At 36.6% G+C, this 22,866-nt stretch overlaps 2 protein-coding genes and 1 long non-coding RNA gene across 3 annotated transcripts; 1 reads left to right on the top strand and 2 right to left on the bottom strand.

The window, feature by feature from the left end:
- Positions 1–1,885: 1,885 nt before the first annotated feature.
- LOC144348776 (uncharacterized) lies at positions 1,886–2,995 on the top strand. Its single transcript, XM_078007844.2, has one exon. It carries the CDS (start codon positions 1,886–1,888, stop codon positions 2,993–2,995), a length of 1,110 nt encoding a protein of 369 aa, XP_077863970.2.
- Positions 2,996–5,052: 2,057 nt separating this feature from the next.
- On the bottom strand, positions 5,053–5,694 carry LOC146745512 (uncharacterized). The gene is made up of 2 exons (XR_014929503.1): positions 5,454–5,694; positions 5,053–5,240 (listed from the first exon to the last, which is right to left on the bottom strand). It is a non-coding gene; the product is annotated as an uncharacterized LOC146745512 (long non-coding RNA).
- Positions 5,695–15,260: 9,566 nt separating this feature from the next.
- On the bottom strand, positions 15,261–19,896 carry LOC144350769 (tumor necrosis factor ligand superfamily member 10-like). The gene is made up of 6 exons (XM_078008847.2): positions 19,756–19,896; positions 17,551–17,608; positions 17,238–17,375; positions 15,937–16,091; positions 15,774–15,846; positions 15,261–15,484 (listed from the first exon to the last, which is right to left on the bottom strand). The coding sequence occupies exons 1-6, from the start codon at positions 19,894–19,896 to the stop codon at positions 15,261–15,263; spliced, it is 789 nt and encodes a 262-aa protein (XP_077864973.2).
- Positions 19,897–22,866: the final 2,970 nt, after the last annotated feature.

Here is a 22,866-nt window from a genome sequence, read left to right as displayed (position 1 = left end):
TATAGCGTCTTCTATTATAGGAAGACAAAAATATAGTTTATGTCGTGAAATTTGCTTATTTTTGAATACGTTCGGCTGTTTCTACATAAAAGTTGTCGTGTAAAAGAAAGCCCGGATGTGAAGATATTGAGGAGTTGGAAATCTGACCAGACATAGATTGTAGGGGCAGCAGGTAGTAGTGGTGAGAATATTTACTCAATATCAACGTTGACACTGTTGTTATCTATAAAAGTCCTTGTTCATATAATAGCCACACTAAAGATAACACTTATAGCATACAACAGAGATGTTAGTAACTAAAGTCTCCAACAAACCGTTGCGTTTTAGCCGGGAATCTAGAACTACCCCCACGACAATGTTACAATGAAAGCTACTTAACATGCAAACAGTTGTTAAAACCCATAAATGATCCCTAAATAGTGTAATTGTTAGGGCAAATCCTACAAACTGTACCCAACCTAAGTTCCTTAAAACAAAAACAGATTTCTAGTGTCAACCTTCACTCTTGATCAACTGATATATGAACCAACATGCCCTGGGTTAAATACGCAAGGGAACATTGATAAGCCTTGGCGACTTGCTGATCGTTATCTGTGGGAATGAATGGAAATCGCCCGATCCGCATTCTATATTAGATAAGTTACTAAATAGAAAATACTGACTTACATTTGAAATGGTCATACAGACATGCCACATTTTATCAAATCAGCAGTGAAGCGAGGCAAGAAAATAGTGACTGATGTAATGAAATACATATTGAATCATCCGTGAAGGATTCCTGAAAATTCACTGTTAATACTGTATGACAGCCGAAAGCAAGTGCCTGCCATCATGACAGAAGGGTGGCTCAACATTTCAATTCCTCCAAAAAGTATTTTCACACAGCCAATAAATTAGAATAATTAACACGATATATTTAGCAGTGGTTAACACAAGAGAAAGAAGACAAAAAATTCAAGGTTGGAAAGAATGATATGATGCAATGAAAATAAATTAATCACAAGTTATCCAAAAATAATAATGAAACCATTGAGCATAAAAAAACACTGGACAACTGTAATACTGATCTGACGACCATGTAATTTAAATGATTTGATCAGCATGTAATAGACAAAGCATAAATTTCAATAATTTGTACAACCAAATCATCCCAGGAGCTAAGGCACCAATCGAATGGACTCATGCAAACAGTGGCTATTGCTCTATGCATCAAATACGCACTATAACAAGATCAAGTGCAAATCTGCATAATAGACCATTTTGTGTGTGTTCAGTACTAAGCCACTTACCATGGCCAGTTCCGACCAGTTGCAACAAGCTACGCCAACTGTGATTAGTCGCATGCAATTGGATCTATATATTCCACCGATGTCAAATACGCAGCTTGTCGGTAGAATTCCGCATGGCTTCGTGGGGGAGTATCTTTATATCAAGCTCGCGAAACCGTGCCATTTGAACGATTCACCACAGTTCAATTTATTTATACATGCGAGGAAAACATCTTCTAAAACATTTAACCGGTAATATATTATATTTTTCACTTAGGAACATAATGGAAAAGAAATCAGCATACAAAAAGTTGTCAGCGACTTCAGGAGGTTGTATCTGTATCTGTGTTTTATTCATTATCTACATTAATGTTGCCTATAATGTTCCAAAAGCCAACAATGTAGCCACAATGCCACAGCCAGTGATTGAACAAACACACGTGAGCAACTATTATATGCATGTTAAAGAACTACCCAACTGATTGTTAGAGCTCAACAGGTATATTGCATCTTGGGAAAAAAATATTGCCATTCAAGTTCAAGATGGGATGATATATAGAGCGTTGAAACATTTGCCTTCCACTGACAATCTGCAGCGGATTTTTAGAGATGTTCTGATGACAAATAGAACTTTGCACATTGGTATAGTTGGGGGTTCAATTTCTGCTAGAAAATTCAGCTATGGTAATGTACTATCTGAAGGTCTACAGAAATTGTTGGGTGTTCCAGTAAAACTTCACAATGCTGCAATCGGTGCCACAGATAGTAGATATTACGCATATTGCATAAATACCCACTTGAATACAAAAATGATGGATATAATACTTTGGGAATTTGCGGTGAATGATTTTATAAAACATGTGAAACCTTATGCGCAAGAAGAATTGACTCGTGTTGTGTTGGATTTTCCGAACTCTCCCCAGTTAATATACGTGAATTTTGTCCACGGGGCACAGATGCGTTCTAAGTCACCATGCATAAATAATGAAAATGTATCCAGTACGCCACTGAGTCTGTATTATAACATACCATCAATAAGTATGTCAGATGCATTGTGCCCAACAATCATGCAGGGAAATATTTCTCAACTCGTCGAAAGCAAGAGTGATGCACACCCAAGTAAAGATGTTCATATACTGATGGGTATTTTTCTACTCCATTTCTGTGAAGAGGTTTTTGTAAACTTGACCAAGTCACATTTATCGTCTCCTGAACAAATAAATCTACCCATGAATGGTCACTCTGATTTACATAATTTGCCAAAACCACTTTTCAATGAAACTATTATCTATCGTCCCAAGTGTTGGTCATCTCTTCGCAGTAATGAGAACACGTCTGCTACTTTAGAACCAACCAATGTCAACGGTTGGAAACGCGTTGACCTAGAAGGGAAAACACCTGGACGTACAGATAATAAAGTCGCCTGGGAGTCGCATTCCAAAAACAGTAAAATTACATTCAGTATCACAGTCAATCCTTATCAAAACCTTAACTGCTCTATTGCTATAGGAATTATGGGATGTCCAAATTGTGGGAAAATTGCTGCTTATATAGATTTTAAAAACGAATCTGAGATTATAGTCAACGGTAAATGGAATTGGAAAGTAACCTTAACATTTAAAATTGCAGAAAATATAAGTCCTGGCACACATAATTTGACATTGGTAATGAAAGAGGCGAAAAGAAATTTTCGTATAATTGGCATTATGACATCATACCACGTTTGAGTAAATATATATATTGTTCAGCATTTTCGAAAACAAAACCACTTATATTTGCTGGCCCACAATTTATAATAACATGTTTGCAACGTTTATTATTCACATAATGTGTATTGCATTATATTTGTTCAGAAAGTTATAAATTGCTCCCCAATTTGTGGTGGAATCGGTTGGATTGTTTATCTGCCAAATAACGGCCTACAGTATGTGACGTTATCCCTCAAAGTTGAATGTTCACTGAGCAGTTTACTTTGGAATAGGGGCGGCCATACTACCAAACATACCGTTTTAACCATAACTTTCTCTTTTATTTTTGACACTTCTGGATCTTTAATAGTAGTACGGACAATCGCGAGACATTCCCATTTGCCTTCCTACATTAATAATTCATGTGCGCAAACTTCTTTTGTATCAACAAAAATCTATATATTTTCGTGACAGGCATGATATGTTATATGAGATGCCTCATATGATTGAGACTGAACTATCATATTTATCTTTAACATTCTGCTGACTTTATATAATCAAATTGCACACAAATAAAGTTAAAGTAAGTATCCATAGTCCTAATACACAGCAAGTCGTCTGAGTTTAATTTTGTAAATCATTGTCCACAATTAATCCAAACATGGTAAATTATTGTGCTATACGTTTATTATGTATCAAGAGAGCAACATGTACTCATGAAAAGTGCGTGACTCCAGATGATGTACGTTAAAAAGGAGACAAACGTGTTCGAGTTATATGGAACTTAAGAAAAGCTTCATGACTGATGTGTTAGTTATCTAATTAATTTGTTATACTTTATATAGAATTCAGGGATTTAAATTTAAACTACAAATATTATTTTTAAAATTTTAATTAGTATAACAACCTTATTAAGTATTATATAGATGCGGGACAATTTTCCATGATTTAAAAAGTTCAATTTGCTTTGACCAAGCAATTTACTGAGGTTATTACCAAATAGTTATTGGACATTATTACGTGAGTTATTACACGTAACTGTCTTGATATATGAACGCTTATATGACACAGTAATACAAACATTTGTAAGTAAATAGTGATTTGTAACACAGTTTGAATTTCAGTTCTGCTTTCTATGTTGCTGCAACATTTTTTTAATTTAAGGTTTAAAGATGTCTGCACTATATTGTCATCGTATTGTCCGAGATTTCTATAGTTTACTCGGCGTATATCTGCTTCCTACATAATTTAGTATGCAAAATAATTAGTATCACAAAAAAACATAAAACATGAACTTATTAAGCTCGACATGATACCCATGAAACTTACAAACATTTGTTTCTTTTCTGATAATTAGAGGTCAAAGCCTCTATAGAACCCTTATGTTCTCGTTTAGAGTTTATCTTTCCCTTTTCCACTGTTTAAGCCTGTTTAGAAAACCAGTGAACAGATTGGTCTGATTTTATTATAACGATAGGCGGTAACTGGTGTGCTTGCCTATCGGAATATTGATTGGTAACTTGGTTTGACGGCCATAATTGTTTAAAGCAATTACGGAAGGTGTCAATTTAACAGAATATGTACTATTTAAACCATGAATTAAGTATATAACGTCACTTACTTTTGGCGCTATAATTAATAGTATCTCTAATGTAATGAATAAATGGATCTCTGAATTGTTTTTGAAAAAAACAAATACTATTCTTTTTTTCTGTATTTGGTGTGTAATTCCGTCATACCATAGCAATCATGTACGGCGCTTATAACATTTACATGCTTTGTTATGATTTAATGCTAATGATATAATATCAGAATATATGGTCTGATTGGTATGCACCTGATGGATAAGATCAATATTCATCACAGAAGTGGGCTGGGCGCATTCCTAGCAACCAAGTCAACACCCATAGCAACAAACGCTATACTTAGTTAAAAAGCCAGTTAAAAATTATATATAACCATGAGATAATGATCAATGCAGTTCATACTTCGGTGGTACAATCATTTCCAAGATGGTTTCTTTGTAGGTATTCCTATCAGCCACTGACATTTTCATAGCAATGTGCGTTGAATACAATAGTAATTGAACATTGTAATTCAAGTTACTCATCATGAATTTTTATTAGTTGTCACATTTACAAAAATTGTAAACAATAATTAATTTGTACATTAGTATCACTGTCATATTATTATGTCAAAATGTTAATTTCCTTTGGTAATATTTCACCACACTAGCTAGATGGCGTTTGCAAATGTCATATTCTTGAAACTAAACCAAAGTTGACTGTAAAAGAAATACATATATGTGTAAATTAGTATGTAATTGTATAGCCTGTAATTCAGTCTACTAATCTCATACTAATGGATGCATTGTTCATTACATGCCATGGCTCAGTTAAAACTTTTCATGAAATAAAGTGAACATAAATGTATGATTTTATAGTGTAGGTGAATTTGTTAGGCTGAGATTATTATTATACTACGATAAATAACCTACCATCGCATCGTTTATTCTACTTGCAGATTTCTTACTGTTTCTGAACAGATTTTCAGCAGCATGGGCGCTGATTGTGTCCTGTCTTGCTTCTATATTTGATAGTCGATTTGTAACATCCTCCAGTCTTTCTGATAATTGTCTTATTAAGCGCTCCTGGTCCTCGTATTTCTGTTGCAACTCCTCAACTACAGGATCCTCAACATATTGTAATCGCATGTGTGTGTTGGTCTGGGTCTGCTCGTCCATCATGTATATTTGATCTATGAGAATGTAACTACAAAGATTTCACATTCAGAGTAATCGGATTTGAAATCAAAACGATCTAACTATGTTTACTTACCTGTGAATGGTGGTTTGATGAATGATAACGTGTTGCTTGCTTCGTTATGTGTGTCTATGTGAATAAGTGACAAGGTAAAACATAAATTACAAATACGTTCATGTAAATCATTGTGGGAGAAATACGTATTTGGGGGATTGGCTGCATGATACTGCACCATTAATATTACCACGTTGTAACGAAGAATGAATAATTCGTACCTCTACAAAACATACGCCAATCTGTTGCAACTGTGTTAGCAAGATCTGATCGATCAGATCGGTACAGGAGATCTGAGAGTAACACCATGTTATCCTTTCCAATGTATCCCAGATTTCGAAGCCTCGCAATCAACTCAGCCGGGTCCTCCACATTGTTTGTGATTTTGGTTGAACACAGTCGCTTCATTCTCTTGAAAGTCTCTTCAATTGTACAGACGAATGCGATGCATTTATTAAAACGTACAGAAGATGCATGGTTTTCATTGTGTAATGCATTGTAAATAAATGTGCGATGAATACTAATTAGAATAATCTTACCCTCTCCAATATACTTCCCTAGATTCGTTGCAAATAACTGTATTTCATTATCTTGATCCAGTGCGCTTCTTCTGTTTGATGCGCGCCTCCAATGTGCATTTTGTCCATGCTGCATTTTCAATTACTCTCTGTTGTAGAAGGCAAATACTTGCTAGTTAAGTATGAACATAAAATATGAGTCTGCACTTATAATTATAATATACGTTTATCCGCATTGTTGTTTTCAAGCTTATTATTCAATCGGAGCATTTTAATGTTAGTAATCGTTTTTAATATTTTAGCATTTGATGAGAGGTGTGTTTGAACTCACAGCTTAACGCTCAGACTTATTAAGATTATGGTATTGATGCCATTTTTTTTTTGCTAATTTATGTTTATTAAAATGCGTTTTATTTTATTTTCTTTATTTATTGAAAAATAAATTAAGCATACGCTAATCGTATGTCTACTTGCCATTTTATTTGTTTGCCGTTATCCAAACACATTGTGTGTTATGATTGTAAAATAAGTAAAGTTTGACAAAAAGCAGCCAATCAATCACTGTCTGTTGTAGATACAAACAAGATACATGTTTGTGTGGTGTTTCGTCATTTATAGCAGAAGCCGTTTGCTTGGTCTTAAGGCTATTATGAAGTCGCACTGATTGGTACTTTTACATGTGGTACAACAGTAAACCGATGTGATATTTCTTTTTCGTTGCAACAACTAGTTGCCACAAAGAGGCCGCGTTTAATGGCGACGAGCAATCTGTGCTGTAAAGATAATACAAATTAAGGTCACTCAAAATACAGGTCATCTAAACAATATGTTGCACCAATTATATCCTATCGAGGGGAGTAGAAATCGGAAAGGTAATGGAAACGATCTTTTTATGGAATGGGAATCCAGGTCTGTCGGAAATGAACCAATGACGCTGACACACCGAACAAATGTCGTCGTTTTTTATCCGACGAAATTGAGCAGTATTATAGTATTCTCTTGGACTTTGAACATGTCTAGCTAATCATTAACTACAACAAAACTAAAGCAAGCTCAATACAGACGTGTGTATGTGTATTGCAGTGACTTTTTTTGAGGAAGCCGGTATGCTAAGTTAAACGCATCCAATCTTTTATTTTCGAGTTGCAGTTATGTCCAGTTATGCAGTATAGACATTTGAATTGTACCTACCACGAACGTTGCATATAACTTGTGTAGAACGGTGATTGTTTAGATGCTATCCACATCGAGTTGGATCTGTTGATCAGATGACACTTCATTACTGAATTATTCATTAGATAATACTGCTGATCGATTTCATAATAGCGCCATCTAGTGGCACGCCCCGTAAAGCGACATCATTTCCGCCCAGTCCGCCCAGTTCTATTCGAGACTGCCTTATCTGAGCGGAAGTGTGTTTCTGCTCAGGTGTACTGTTATTCTAAGTCACGTTGGTAAATCTTGTTCTTGGAATCAATATTGGATTTAAATTCAATAAAATGAATAAATTATAGATATTCATAAGTAGGCTTTTACTTTAAACGTGTTTCAGAAATGATGAGGAGTGCTCGCATACTGTAATGTGTATTTCTACGAATGCCTAGTTGGCGACAACTAAAAACAAAACAGTTGATAAGCTTAACACATCTGGATAAAATACACCTAAACTAAAGTAATTTGTTCCCAGTTTTGATCTGATTTCAATGTTTAGATGTACAAGCAAACAAGTCAGCGCCCTCTACTGGTGATAGAACAATGTGTAAATTGTTGTAAAATATACGTCCATCGATCTTTTGTCAATTTCACAAATTGCTTTTATATTTGGTGTATGTTTGCGATGGCCAGCCTATCACAACTTTCATGGAACTGGCAAGTTGAGGTCAAGGTAAGGGTGAAAGATTAACATGAAATATTAGGGGTCAATCTCTGAACACCAATAAAACCCTGACACATCCACTAATTTATTTACGTTAAAAGTTAATCATTAATCTTGAGTACCGCCATGATGACTCGTAAAACATACTAAACGTGTGTTAGGTCCTTCTTCCTTTGTCTTATAAATGTTGACTGATATTACGTGATATTACTGATCTTTATCTCGCCTACTGCTTATATTGTGAAAAGAAACAATTTTAATCAGAAGTGGAACGTTTTCTGAAAGGAAAAACAGTGTGATAGTGCGATAGTGCGTGCTGAATCGATGGAAGGTCAGTACAACCGTGTCAGTGCCGTCACTCATTGTCATTCTGTTATTTTTTTTCAATAAATTGTGAACCAGATCTGTGTATGTTGATCGAAGTCATAATATTGGTAATTTGTTCTCCGTGGGTCAATAGGTCAACTAAAATATGAACCTAAAGTCACCTCGATGATATACTTAAAGAAACACAGGTCGTCGTGCAATAGAGGCCGTTGATCGGAAGTAGTTGGGGCAAATCATATCTAATAGAAGACAGCAACTTACACAGTGTTTCAAAGACTGAAATTGACAAACCATTGACCAACAATTATATCCTGTAGTGAATATCACAAAGGCCTTTATTTGTCCGCGCCTTGTCAATAGAGGACACATACTAAAATGGTGAAACCACTTGCCAGAAAACTATAGCACGTGTGAAGGGACTCCTACTTCTATTTAATAGTCGGGCCTTTTTTTGAACATCGTCCAAATCCAATAAGAGTTGGCGCGCCACGTGACAACTGGTCATAGCGTCTTCTATTATAGGAAGACATAAATCGAGTTTATGTCGTTAAATTTGCTTATTTTTGAATACGTTCGGCTCTTTCTACATAAAAGTTGTCGTGTGAAAGACAGCCCGAATGTGAAGATATTGTGGAGTTGGAAATTTGGTCAGACATAAATTGTAGAAGCAGCAGGTAGTAGTGGTGAGAATATTTACTCAATATCATCGTTGTCACTAGAGATCTATAAAAGTCCTTGTTCATATCAGTAGCCACACTGAAGACAAAACTTATAGCATACAACAGAGATGTTAGTAAATAAAGTCTCCAAAAAACCGTTGAGTTTTATCCGGGAATCTAGGCCTGCCCCATGACAAACAGTTGTTAAAATGCCCATAAATGAACCATAAATAGTATAATTGTTAGGGCAAATCCTATAAACTGTACCCAACCTAAGTTCATTAAAACCAAAACAGATTTCTAGTGTTAACCTTCACCAGTGAGCAACTGATATATGAACCTAAATGCCCTGGGTTAAATACGCAAGGGAACATTGATAAGCCATGGAGACTTACTGATCGATCGTTATCTGAGGGAATGAATGGAAATCGTCCGATCCGCATTCTATATTAGTTAAGTTACTAAATAGAAAATACTGACTTACATTTGAAATGGTCATACAGACATGCCACATTTTATCAAATCAGCAGTGAAGCGAGGCAAGATACAGTGACTGATGTAATGGAATAAATTGTATCATCCGCGACTAATTCGTGAAAGAATTGCACTGTTATTACTGTATGACAGCCGAAAACAACTGCCTGCCGTCATATGTGTGAAAGTAGGGTGGCCCAACATTTGAATACCTCCAGAATAAGAAATGTGTGAGAAATAAACAAGTGTGCTCCACAGCCAATAAATTAGAATAACTGACACGATATATTTAGTTAGCGTTACCACAAAAACAAGAAAACAAAGAATTCAAGGTTGGAAAGAATTATATGATACAATGAAAGTAAAATAATCACAAGTTGTTTAAAAATAATAATTAAACCATTGAGACAATGGACAACTGCAACACTGATCTGACGACCATGTCATTTCGCTACAATGCTGAAAAAAACATTAGGAATAGAATAAGCTGCAATATCAACCACTCATGACTGAGAAGCGACTGTTGAGAGAAGCGGGTTCAGACCTTGTAAAATGCTTTAAAATATGTCGAGCCTCTGCATTGACAAAATCGAAAATTTCCCTCGTATAGTAATCAGTGTCATGCACGAAATTGCATTGCGATTTTGCTGAAATAGAGATTAATTTGAGCAAATCAAATCACTGATCCTTTCAAACGGAGAGAATGAGAAAGCCAGTGAAATTTCAACTAGATGTAGGTCAACTTGTGAAAGATCGTTATGACCTTTATGGCAGAATACTCATTAAGTATAACAAGACGTCATTAAAACCTAAAGGCTTATCTATTTGAACCATTAAGTAAGATAACCCCAAGATACATCCAGTCTTAAACACAACTAGTCACTATTGATTACTATAACTTCTATATATATATACTATAAATGTTTTCCTGTATAACTGTTTGCATCTGACACAGAGGTAGATGCAACCAAGTCATAACTAAGCAAACAGGCCTACTACTATAACAAAAGGCCGCATATCTATACTTAATATTAAAAAACATTATTGCAATTGCCGAGAAAGCCTGGAAGAAAGCTTTAGTCAGCAAGCATGTTAACATCAGACCACATGGTCAACAGTTGGAAAACGATAACATGAGAATTGTATACAAAATTCGGCAGATTATAATGTTACAACAAATGACCAAGCACAGTAACTCCAATGTCAAATGGCCACTTTAATAAGGCAAATAAGGAACTCTACAAATGCGCTTCCGGTGCATAGACCTGTTGAATGTTTTTTAAAACTAAACTGGTTTTCTATTTCAAAAACTTCATCACAATTTTTGACAAAACAGATGTTATTGCAATTGGAAAATAATTGTATGTTCTGGAAATATTTTTAGTTTTAATTTTCAACGACAGTTTAGAAATTAGGTATACACTAAATTTGAAACCATTACACAAAATATTCACTAAAATTACAAAATTGGAGAAATTAACAACATTGAAAAGAAATCACTCAAGATACTCGTATACACATCAAGTGCGAAAACTGTGCATAAATAAATTTGCTAACCACAGTCGTCTTTCAGTGCAGCCGACTGTCCTAAACGGCTCAGTGCGCTACTGGAGTGTAAAACAATGGTACTGGCTATCACCTAACTAGTTTAGACCACAGAAGGCTGCGTAGTATTGTGTATGATGTACGGATAGATAGGCACGCCGGATGGGCTTAATGAACAACTTACAGGCAAGATGCATCTACTCGCTGGCCTAGAAGTTCACATTTTGGATCTTACCTCAGACACAGATTTTGGCGCAGAAAACGAAACGTCCAGGGACTACCAAGCTGATATATATGAACACAATCACAATATCGCCATGTTTGTGAGAAAGAAAAGACACAGCTCATGACAACAAACAGCAGTTACACCCTCACCATATCCAACGCGAAAAACAGTCGCGCTACTGAAGTCAGCATCGTTTATTCAATGTTTTTGTCATATTACCACAAACCCTGCAAATAGAAGTGTGCATGGAATTATGCGAAGAAACGGTGTGCATTGCCGTGTGATAACTATCATAAAAGTGGTTGACAGGTTATACCTGGAAGGACAATTTAATCTATCAGGTGTGCTTGTGATTTACATGACAAAGCATGCTTACAACCGTGGAAGGACAATTTCAATCTACCAGGTGTGCTTGTAATTTACATAACAAAGGATGTTTACGATCTACTGAGTTGCCTCAGTGAGACAGCTGCTAGCAAGATTACATTATGCTTGGCTCTGAGGACAGTTGGAGTACATCATTTCTATGTACTATGTGTGTGTGCTGCTGCGATATTGTGGGACAAGTGATACAGTCCATTATTCTGGGAGACTTGTGTGAACTGCTCTGCGACCTCCTGCTATCAGCGGTGCCCTCCCGTTGAGTGGAAACCCCGGAAAACACTAAACCTGTCGAAAAACACTAAACCTGTCGAAAAACACTAAACCTGTCGAAAAACACTAAACCTGACAATAAAAACACTAAACCCGAGATAAAGGGTGTATTATGGGTGTACCATAATCGTCCAGTGAATATTTGATTAAAAGAAAGCGAAAACATGAAACAGAACCCACGACGGCAGCTGATTTCACAAGGGCGCCCTCAATGTAATCTAAACTATTAAGTTTATTATATGTATTAAATCTAGGTTAAATACATTTAGTTATGTGCTGTTTTCCGAGGAATTTTTAAAAAATTTCCAGCATGGTCAGGGTCATTTTAGGAATTTCAAATCTAAAAATATGCCAATTGCTGTGTTCATAATTTGTAAATATATAAATAATAAAATAAAATGTTTGGTTTGGGGCGCGATATACTAGTATCTAACATAGAGGGCGTCCTGCTGCCAAATCAGCTGCGGCCCTGGCCTCGATCATAAAGGGATTTTTCTTTAGCTTTCTTTTCATAAATACTCAATTGAACGATCATGGTATATCCATAATTCGCCCTTTACGAAGGGTTTAGTTTTTTTTCAACAGGTTTAGTCTTTTTCAACAGGTTTAGTCTTTTTCAATAGGTTTAGTCTTTTTCAACTGGTTTAGTGTTTTCCGGGGTTTCCACTCAACGGTACCCTCCAGAATAACAGCATTCCTCTGCAAGCAAGACCCCTGTATTCTTGCCATTGTGTTGCAGAAGCCATTGACTGTCATCAATTTCCACACCCTGGAACTGTGAGTTATCACCAGTGCACACTTCCCAAGGCAATCCCCTGTTTTAGTGAATTTATTTATTATATTTTTCTGTTCTTTGTTTCTTGTAATTATTTTGAGACGTATTAAAGCCAAGAGCTTTAACTTGATATTTTTATGTATGTGTATTTCATTTCCAGTACTATTGTCTTGTGCTGTGACAATCGTATTACAAACTTTTTCCGGAAATGGTTTACATTGGGCAAGTTTCTTAGCCATTTTCAAGTCATCCATTCACTGATATCACTTTAGATAACATTACAAAAATCGTTTATTTACGAAGTATGTTGAAAGACAAAGCCGCGAGAACTGTCGGTGGTTTGACGCTGACGGACGATAACCTCTCACATGCGATCGCGCTACTAGAGGAAGTGTATAGACAAAGGCATCAAATTATTGACGTCCATATGACAGCGTTATGAAATTGAGGTAAGTAAACCCGTGGATGACGCGAACAGTCTGAACTTCTATGACTCACTCAAGATTCACGTCAGAGAACTACAATCATTGAGGAAGGAGGCATTTTCCTATGGCAGAGATCATGGTAGTGCCGCCTGGACTTTAACTGACCTCCGCATAGCATCTCTATGTAAAATAGACACACTGCAAGCCCATGGACGGGATATTTACGATGAGCGATACATTGCAACCATAGTTAACCCGGCGTTTCACACAACAGTACAGTCGACAAAAACAAAATACTCGTGTTGCGCTTCCAAGAAGCGCCATCATAGCGCTCTACACTACAATGCAAACAAGCCTGAACGCTTATCTGTTCCTGAAATCACTTGACCTTGACCAAAGTTCCTTTGTAAGAATACCGTAATCGGACCCGTGTTGTTGCCGATATCAGTCGGGAACGGAAGTCATATACACGCTGTTGTTCTTTTCGATGAAGGGGCATTCACAACAGAGAAATTAGTTCTCGAGCTGTCAGCGAAAACGACACTCCAGGCACTATCAACATTCGGCGACAAAACGTCAATGTACACGCCATGGCACTTACGGTGTTAACCGAGAACAGTATTGTAACGAGAAATGGCCGAGAAAATTTTGATACCGTAGATACCTGGGGGAATTGTTCTACAAATATCCGAGGCGATGACGCAAACTCTAAAATGTGTGGGGCTTGGAACTAATTGGAATTATAGAAAGTCCTGAACTGGCAAACGTATAAACTACGAATCGTATTGAGACACGATTCTGAGAGTCGACCAAAAGAAAAATACGACGATCGGTAAGCAATTAGGTGCACAAGTTTGGCATGTTGAATTTTTACGCCTGAGTCTGCTACTAGTCGCGGACTTTGAATTATCACTCCTAAATATCCGTACACATTGAGGTATGATTGATGAATGTACAATCCAGTTTAAGCCGGTCATACTGAATCGCATGGTTAGATATTCTATAGTTTAATTCTTTAGTGAAACAGCTATCACATACGTAAACTGCAGACAAATATACTTTGCTATAAACACGGGCGCGTTTCCGTATACATCAAATTCATTGTTCTATTACCATGTGCTCTAAATAGGAAGATAGAAACGTTTAAATAGAAACCGAAAATTATTCTATGATTCTGGTAATTGTGATCAACACCTTGTAGTGACTATAAACAAACAATACATCAAGTTAATCCTCATTGTCTATTTTTTTGTCGTTGCCATGGATATACAGTTCGGTGATAGATCATAATGTGAATAACGATTTTTCCCTGTGGCATATTCTATAAATATATGCCAATTGGAAGAAAGCCAAGTATATTTTAATATTTGCAATATTCTACTTCCCTTTTCGCTTGGGAAGTAAGTAACCCCGAGTACGATTTCACTGTTTCAAAATTGAATAAGGGTGTTAAGATAATTTGAAAATAGTTATAGCATCAATATCATTCAGTTTTGAAACTCTGTAAGGACGTTTTAGGGACTGAAGTGTTCCTGATATATTTCAGATAACAAAGTGGTAACTACATTCGAGGCCGCTTTTGAATAAAAGCCAAATATAAGCTTGCACAGAACTACTGACAAAATTAGCTAGGAAAATGGTAACCTAAGAAATAACGATGGTTCTTACCTCGGTCATCTAGTCTCATTACAGCCTATTAATATAAATTCTAATTAAAGACGGAAATTAAGTTCAGACCTTCGAGATTTATAAAAAAAATGATTGATAAAAAACACTATGTAACACACCCTAAAATCAGTTTGTATCCGGATCAAATAGCAGATTTCGAATTTAAAGTGTTTCATGAAAATCAGGTGATGACAGTGAACAATTTTTTTGAAAAAAAATGTGGAATATTGAATAAATAAATTGAATGATTGACCGATGTTAAACTGAAATAATTAATAATATTTACATTATATACATGTGGCTGCATGTTGAAATATTAAATTCGACGCTGAATGAAATCGTTAAAGTTCATTGACTAAAAACATTCCCATGAATGTGGACTCTTGACGAAAATCCAGTGTTATTCCACTGCTTGGTAGATATGCTTTCATAAATATCTTGTCTCCTTTTCTGAGTTCAAATACACCGCCATGATAACTGCTGTAGTAGAGATCTGGTGTCTTCTCGATTCCTTCTGCCCGACCACTTTTCATTAAAGTGATGGGATCAGGATAAGCATCGGTTTCTGGTAATTATAAATATATACACACTTTTTTGAACAAGAGTAACACAGGTGATTGATTGTTCATTTCAATAACGATTCCCATTTAGCGATCGTATATCAATATATGCATTTAATTATTCGTATGTAAGTAAATCTTTCCGATAGGTTAATTTTGTGGATGGGGTTTATAGTGAGCAAAACATGTTATTAGGAAACGTTTTGTAGAAATTCGAAAATCGTACGAATCGGAAATCAGGATAAAATAGAACAACGTGACATAAAGACAATTTCTTCGAATGCATATACATACCGAGTACAGTATAATGCAAATATTCGTTCCAATTTGAATACTCCCGATCTTCTCGTTCATCCTGGAAATATGCCTGCAGAAATATTTCAAAAGTGTGCATTTATGAGTACTTAGTTAAGCACGAATAATTCATCAGTCTACCAATCTTATATCAGTAACTCACCTGGCTGTAGATATGATAGATTCCATGTTTTGGTGCTACCATGCACATCCCAATATCATGCGTGGTGATCCCCGATTTTAGTGCGATTCCACTTTTTACTTGCCACGGTCCAACTATGGTCATTCCTGTATTCGTTTTTCCTTCAAACACTTTATCTATTTTAGAAGACATGACATTAATACGTAATAAAACATAATAAAAAATCAATACACTTAGAATGTAACTTCCATGCATAACATGGCTAATCAACTAATCCGACCAAAGATATGGATTTGGTATTGGCACGGAGTGGAGTTGAAAGGAGCATATAAATATGATATTCAGTGCGTTGTTAGAGTATATTGAGTACGTTATGGGTATGAATACCAGTACGAGTGGTTCCATACCCTGCTTGGCCAACTTCTCTTATCAAAAATTCCAAATCGTGACATCCGGCTAAGCTCAAAGTTCAGAAATACCTGGCATTAAATATCATCAACAAATATTCCGCGTATAAAACAACTGTGGAGATTACATATCCACAAAGAGACAACAGACAATGTGTGGAAATGTACACACAGCAAGAACAATGAGTCACTTGATCAAAAATCAAGATCATCTAAAAAGATAAATTCTGACTTTAATATCAAATTGATATATCGATGATGTGTTTTTCCTGAAAATTTTTAAATGTTGCGATTATATACAATTCCAACTGAAAATGAAATCAAGAAAATGGCAAAATCATTATTCGACTTCAAATTAGCTTGCTTCAAATGGAATGAAACGGATGCGAAGACATCAAATAGCAGGACACACAGAGAAATAGCATAGCGGAATTGCATGTCTAGGTATTCCATATGGTGGAATGACATATCGTTTTGCGAAATTGCGATACAAATAATCGAATCTGCCATTGTAGAATGACATGGCATATTCTAATTTTGGCAGGAATACCACGCCATATAGAACCTATAGATCACCTAAAAACTTAGAGGCGTACCAATGTTTGTCTAAGACATTACTTGGCGGCCATCTTCGTCCTTGACAAAATCGACTATTAAAACATCGTTGTAACAGCTTCGGTCGTACGAATGTCCTGATAATTGCACGGGGCGTTCGTAACGCTATTGGCAAGAAGACGCAGGTTTCTTGCATATTGTCACAAAAAACTACTTAAAACAACTCTAGAGTTAATGTGGAGCCGGAAACCTCGCAAAGCATGAAATATTTACTGGCTATTTATTACCATAGTTGTATAAAAATATATGATTAAGTTAAAGAAATGTACCTAGTACCCCCATGAAAAAAATCTCACTTACTGGAATAGAATCTTCCATAACCACTTGTTAGATGAATTGCAGCGGTTCTCGTACGAGCTCTTCCATGTGATTCACTAATATCACTCAAATTTGAACGTGGCACTAGGGCTGTTAGCTCGTCTATTTCCAGACGTATATCTGTAATTTGAGAAACACTATCGTCTTATTAAATGAGCCGGTTAATTTTAAAACAATGACTGTATGGTGTTAAACATCTACAGTTACATCTACAGTGTAGTCACTTAGGAAAATCATAGAAAACTATCAAGACCAATCGATTAGCGGGACAGGTTACATTATTTCGGTCTCTTACCAGCCATTTGGTTACTAATTTCAATGTACCCCAGTGCTTTCATGGCATTTTCAATAATCTGTGGAGAAAAACAATTATTATATATAAACTTACATATTTTGGTGTTGCACGTATTCCTCGAAACACGATAAAATTGGTTGAACGATTAGTTTACATAAATAATACGCATCCATTGTACGCCTTGCAATTTCTTCATGAGTAATTCAATGTATACCACGTGATAATGGAATGATCATTCTCTTGACTGTATTTGCCGAAAAACAACCATCGGGCTCAACAATAGCACAATCGTTAAGGGTTCCAACTGTTGTAGTTAATGTTTTCAACATTCAAGGACGAGGTCTTTCTCCTCGCAATATAGACGTTGTAACGAAACTGAAGCTGTACAGTGCTAGGTACAAGATAGTATTTCCAATAACGGTTTACATGTGATGTAGCTAAAACAATGCTTATGAATACAACTGGGGTGATGTACACCCTGCAATTCAATGCAAGTGTGGCTGGTTTACACTCAACATTACAAATGGTTTACCAACGATGGTACAAAAGTAATCATACATGAAGAAAGACAATTCCCTCAGACCAGATATGTAAATCAACACCCACATTTCACAATCCTTACTTTCGTAGAGAATAAAAATAGTAGTATTTACCATATGCAATAAGTTCTGGTCCACATCACAGCATTCACGCTCAATCTTGATAACTTCTTCAAGTGCAGAATTGTTATTTTCGTGATTTAACTGTGCAATTTCCCTCTCAATAATTGATATTTGTTGATTCAACTTAACAACATAGATCGTAATACCGAATGGATATATAACCAAAATGAGCACGTACGCATACAGTATCAGAACTGCGTAACTACAAGTAATTCGTCCGTTTGTATTATTCGTATCACTCATAATGCTCTTGCTATATATGGGAAACAGCTTTAGGTAAAGGTGTACCGCACAGACTGGTGGATTTACTATCTTTGTTTCCCGTTTATATTAGCCCAAAGAAAAAAATCTGCATAGCATGGCTTCAAAGATTAATTTAGCTATTTTAGCTAGATTCGAAACCAAGATAAGAAATACAATGGTATTTAAGTGCTGACCTATTGGATTTTGGACATGTATGTGTGACCAAGTTGAAAATAAGTTGATACAACACAATGTATGGTAGAGAATCGCCAGGTTTACACACTCCAGGCTTTATTTCTATCCGAGAAATTCTTACAATTCATCCATCTTACAACTAAAGTAAGCGAGTGAACAAAACACAAAGAAAAATCTAACGACAAAGAAAATACAAAAAGGTTACAAATACATAATACACTCGGCGTTTCAAGGAAGCATATTCAAGAAAAATATAATCGAGGTGCAATATACAGTTTAAATCAAATGAATGGTAACAACATTGTTATGACAAATAGCACATGGTCGAACAATTCAGAATACAAAGAGTATTACTCACCCCGTCAATTAGCAAACCCTAAATTCATTCCCGAAATACAGTGACAGTCTTCATAATTTACAGGAAGTGCCATTACAGCCTTTTTTAGGTGAAATTGCACACTGGAATAAGCCAAGCCGAGTACCTCCTCAATGAAAGTTCAGGAGTCCTCTGCCACACCCAGCCCAACTGCTAACTTGCCACGCCCAGGTTATCTGGGTAGTAATTTATGCAAATGAACCATCTTCCTTTTAGTGATTCTATAGAGTTTATCCTTTTTTGATGCGTACAGCAGTTACAAATATAAACATGAAATAGTTATTTATTTAGATCATTTGATATCATTTACACCACACCAAACAAAATGGTTCTGAGACAATTCATTTGCAAACAGCAAACAGTGGAGTAGGGTAGAGTTGCGCCCTCTGCGGCTAAAACAACCATCTCCTATAGCAGGTGCTACCATAGAAATAGTTGGCCACAAAGGGGTCAACGGAAAATAAATATTACAATGCTCACATATGTTTAAGAAGAAGTAATGTGGTACAGTGGTGCGCGACTTAGCTATGTGGAACGTCTTGTGACGTAGCTCCGCCCTCGAGTATACACTTAACGTGACAGGTATATCTTAGCAGTACCATATTGAATCTCATACTCACTACTACTCAGTCCCCATCTAGTCCGTCTGGCGCTTGTGGCGAAACAAGAATTTCCATCTGGCTCTGCCAGCTGCTATCCTGGGGGCAGTTTCAAGGGACAGTCTCTTACTTCTGACCTCTTTTTTCTATTGTTTTTCTTCAGGTTTCTCTTGACCGACCTCGGTTTCTCCTCCCTTGAGGCATCTAATATAATGGTTTTCTTTGGAGAGAAGATGATGGCATGCGGCACACATGTCCCAGCCATCTCCATTGTCGGATTTGGATAGTTTCTTTAATTCATGTTGTTGCTGTTCTTTCACAGAGGTTTTCATTTGTGATGCTTTTGGCCAGAATATCCTAAAGAATGCTATGTAGGCACTTATTTCGGAACACTTCTAACTTTCTTTCGAAGGAGGAAGTGGTTTTCCAACACTCTGAACATACTCCGTTGCAGTGTTGTTCCTCAGGACCTTCGTCTTCTTTTCCTTGACTGTTAGGCCGACAGTACTGGTTATCTGGCTGAGGCTGTCATTCTTTTGCTGTGCATCTTGGTATCGGTGTGAAAGTAATGCTTTATCACCAACGTAATCCAAGTCTTCCATGACTGGGGTGGGGGTTCAATGCATTCCTCTACACTTTCCTTTAGTGCTATGTCGCATCACCCAGTCAATTGCTAGGGAGAACAGTAGAGGCGATAGACTGCATCCTTGTTTAACTCCGGTTTCTACCCTGGAAGATTTGGACAGCTCATTGTTGTGAATGACACAGCATTCAAAGTTCTTGTATCATGGATCATGTTGACCAGCTTCTTTGTAATACCATAGTGTCTCAAGATCAGCTAGAGAGAGTTGCGATGAAGTCTGTCAAATGCCTGCTTGAAATCTATGAATGTAATGTAGAGTGAGCTGTTCCATTCACTTGATTGCTCCAGTATTTGGCGCAGAACAAAGATGTGATTTATGCAGGACCTTCCTTTCCTGGAACCTGCTTGCTCTTCTCGTAGTATGGTGTCTACTGCTGCCTTAATACTTAATGACGTGGCAGAGAATTGTGCTTGTGAGCGAAAGTAGGGTGATGCCTTTCCAATTGTTGCAGTCCCCAAGGTTTCCTTTCTTGGGTAGTTTAATGATGATACCTGTTTTCGAGTCATCTGGTGCTGCTCACTGTTCCATATGTTCTGAAGGATGGAGGATGTGAGGTGTATCTTTAACTTTCACCTCCAGCATTTCTGGACATATGACATCCTATCCTGGGGCCTTTCCCTTCTTTAGTTTTTGGATGGCCTCTTCGACTTCCCCCCCACTGTTATTTTTCTTCCATGTTTATATCTAGGTCCTATTCTGCTTCATTGATATCAGCAGTAGCAAATGGATCTGGCTGGTTAAAGATTTCTTGAAAGAGCTTTCCAGCTTGTCCGCTCTGATGTGGTCATAGTTCCATCTCTAGCTTTCACTGGAACATCCTGGGAGTGACCTTGAACCTTTTTGATGTGCAGCAAACTCTGGACAGCTTCTCTCCTTTTGCCAGGTAGATGTATATTTTTTGTTGTCGTTTCTGTAGCGTAGAAGGTTTTACGGGGTGGGGTTGCTAACCCCACGCCCAACCCTCCTCCTTTCTAATCCTGGCTTGGGACCGACCATGGTCCAAGTGGAATAGACAATATAAATGTACTTACAACTGAAACAAGACAAGTGGAAGAGTTTAGATGATATCTCCATCGAGTTCTCCTGTAATGCTGTTATAATACTCCATATAGAAAATGATTTACTAAATAATGCTCTATTTGTAAGAAGCGCCATCTAGAGAGTATACTCACTTCATTCCCATTTGTATTTGAAGTAATCTTGTGATAATAGTAGCATATTCTAATAGAATATATCTGTATTATATGTTATGGCTTATGAACAGCAATACTCCCCCACAATTAATGATAGAGTTATTTAGACAATAAACTAAGCGATGTGGCAACTTATCAAACACTTACCAATCAATAAACCAAGATTTTCTGCTTTGGTGCACATCTGCCATAATAGTACATTATGCCACTACAACGGATGCGTTATATCCTCTACCAGATACCCACGCTTGCCGTTTATAACCTCTATATGTTAGATTCATTATGTATTAATACCTTATATTAAAATATGTTTGGATATTTAGAGTAATAAGAAATTGACACTCCCGGTTCGGTTAGACTTAAAATACACCACGAATATTTACTTTAAGATATAATTGTTGGTATGTGTTGGTTCTTGGATATTTCATCTTCGTCGTCCTGGACTTCGTGCAGTAATTCGAACCTCCCAGACATCGAAAATGCATTTGCTTCATTATTTGCTTAGGTATGTGCTCTGTAACTTACTGCACATGAATCTAAAAACGTTAGCTAATCAAACAAAAAGTACGTTCAATGTCTGCATATTTTCGTAGCATAAAAACGATTTATTCTCTTGCTTACTGTGGCACTCACAAACCAACTGATTTCCATTCCCCTCAAGAGTCAAAATGGTATGTGCCTCCATTTTACGCCACGACACGAAAAGTCTTTTTTGCTTGACGTGTTCATTTGCCTTCAATTGCGTTTCAGTGGCTGTCACAGTCGTATTCTGAGTCTTGTCAATAACATTTTGGTACAAATTCACGTAGATATCGCTGAGAAATCTCAAATTTTCTACTAAAGCTAATTTGCATAACACTGTTTTTGTCCTTGGTCGCCATATTGGACACCGCTTATAACTAGGGAAATTCACTCGCATTGAATTGCGTTCTGCACTTTCTCATACATAAAGACGGTTTTTATCCTCGATTATTGAAATCAAAATATAATTGAGGTAGCTATTTTTCGCTTGGAAAGGTATTCACGCTAAATTTTGGATTTGGCAAATAGTCTCTCACCCTTTGGTTATTACACAGGTACTGTAGTTATTACAGGTATCATTGATTTTTCGCCGACGGAATGATTCACTTTCCAAATGTTGACCTTGACCTTTTTTCGCTCGAAAGGCAAAGGCGATAAGACTAGATTCTCAATGACGCAGGTCGTTTGGATCGGACAATTTATTTTGTTTCGAATTCGTTGTACGCTTAGAAACATGGCAGTTGTTTTCTGGTAATATATAACATGTTCTGTTCCAATAAAGGATGTTGATATACATACAAATTCCTTACTAAAACATTTCCTGTACTCTCTAAAATTTGACAATGCCACTAGCCCAAGATAGACCTCCTGTTCGACACGTTG

This window comes from Saccoglossus kowalevskii, chromosome 5, assembly GCF_978046115.1.
Source record: "Saccoglossus kowalevskii chromosome 5, keSacKowa6.1, whole genome shotgun sequence".
In the NCBI taxonomy this organism is placed as follows: domain Eukaryota; kingdom Metazoa; phylum Hemichordata; class Enteropneusta; family Harrimaniidae; genus Saccoglossus; species Saccoglossus kowalevskii.
The sequence above is the reverse complement of the archived record's forward strand: the minus strand, read 5'-3'. Positions and strand labels throughout refer to the sequence as shown.

What these genes read in the sequence shown, in the direction of transcription:
- LOC144348776 (XM_078007844.2), top strand. Translation starts at nt 1,886, where the DNA reads ATGACAAATAGAACTTTGCACATTGGTATAGTTGGGGGTTCAATTTCT.
- LOC144350769 (XM_078008847.2), bottom strand. Translation starts at nt 19,896, where the DNA reads ATGGAGATGGCTGGGACATGTGTGCCGCATGCCATCATCTTCTCTCCA. An exon ending in ATAGAAAAAAGAGGTCAGAA is followed by an intron (nt 17,609 to 19,755) that starts GTAAGAGACTGT and finishes TTTTCTCCACAG; the next exon opens with ATTATTGAAAATGCCATGAA. An exon ending in TTTGCATTATACTGTACTCG is followed by an intron (nt 15,485 to 15,773) that starts GTATGTATATGC and finishes TATAATTACCAG; the next exon opens with AAACCGATGCTTATCCTGAT.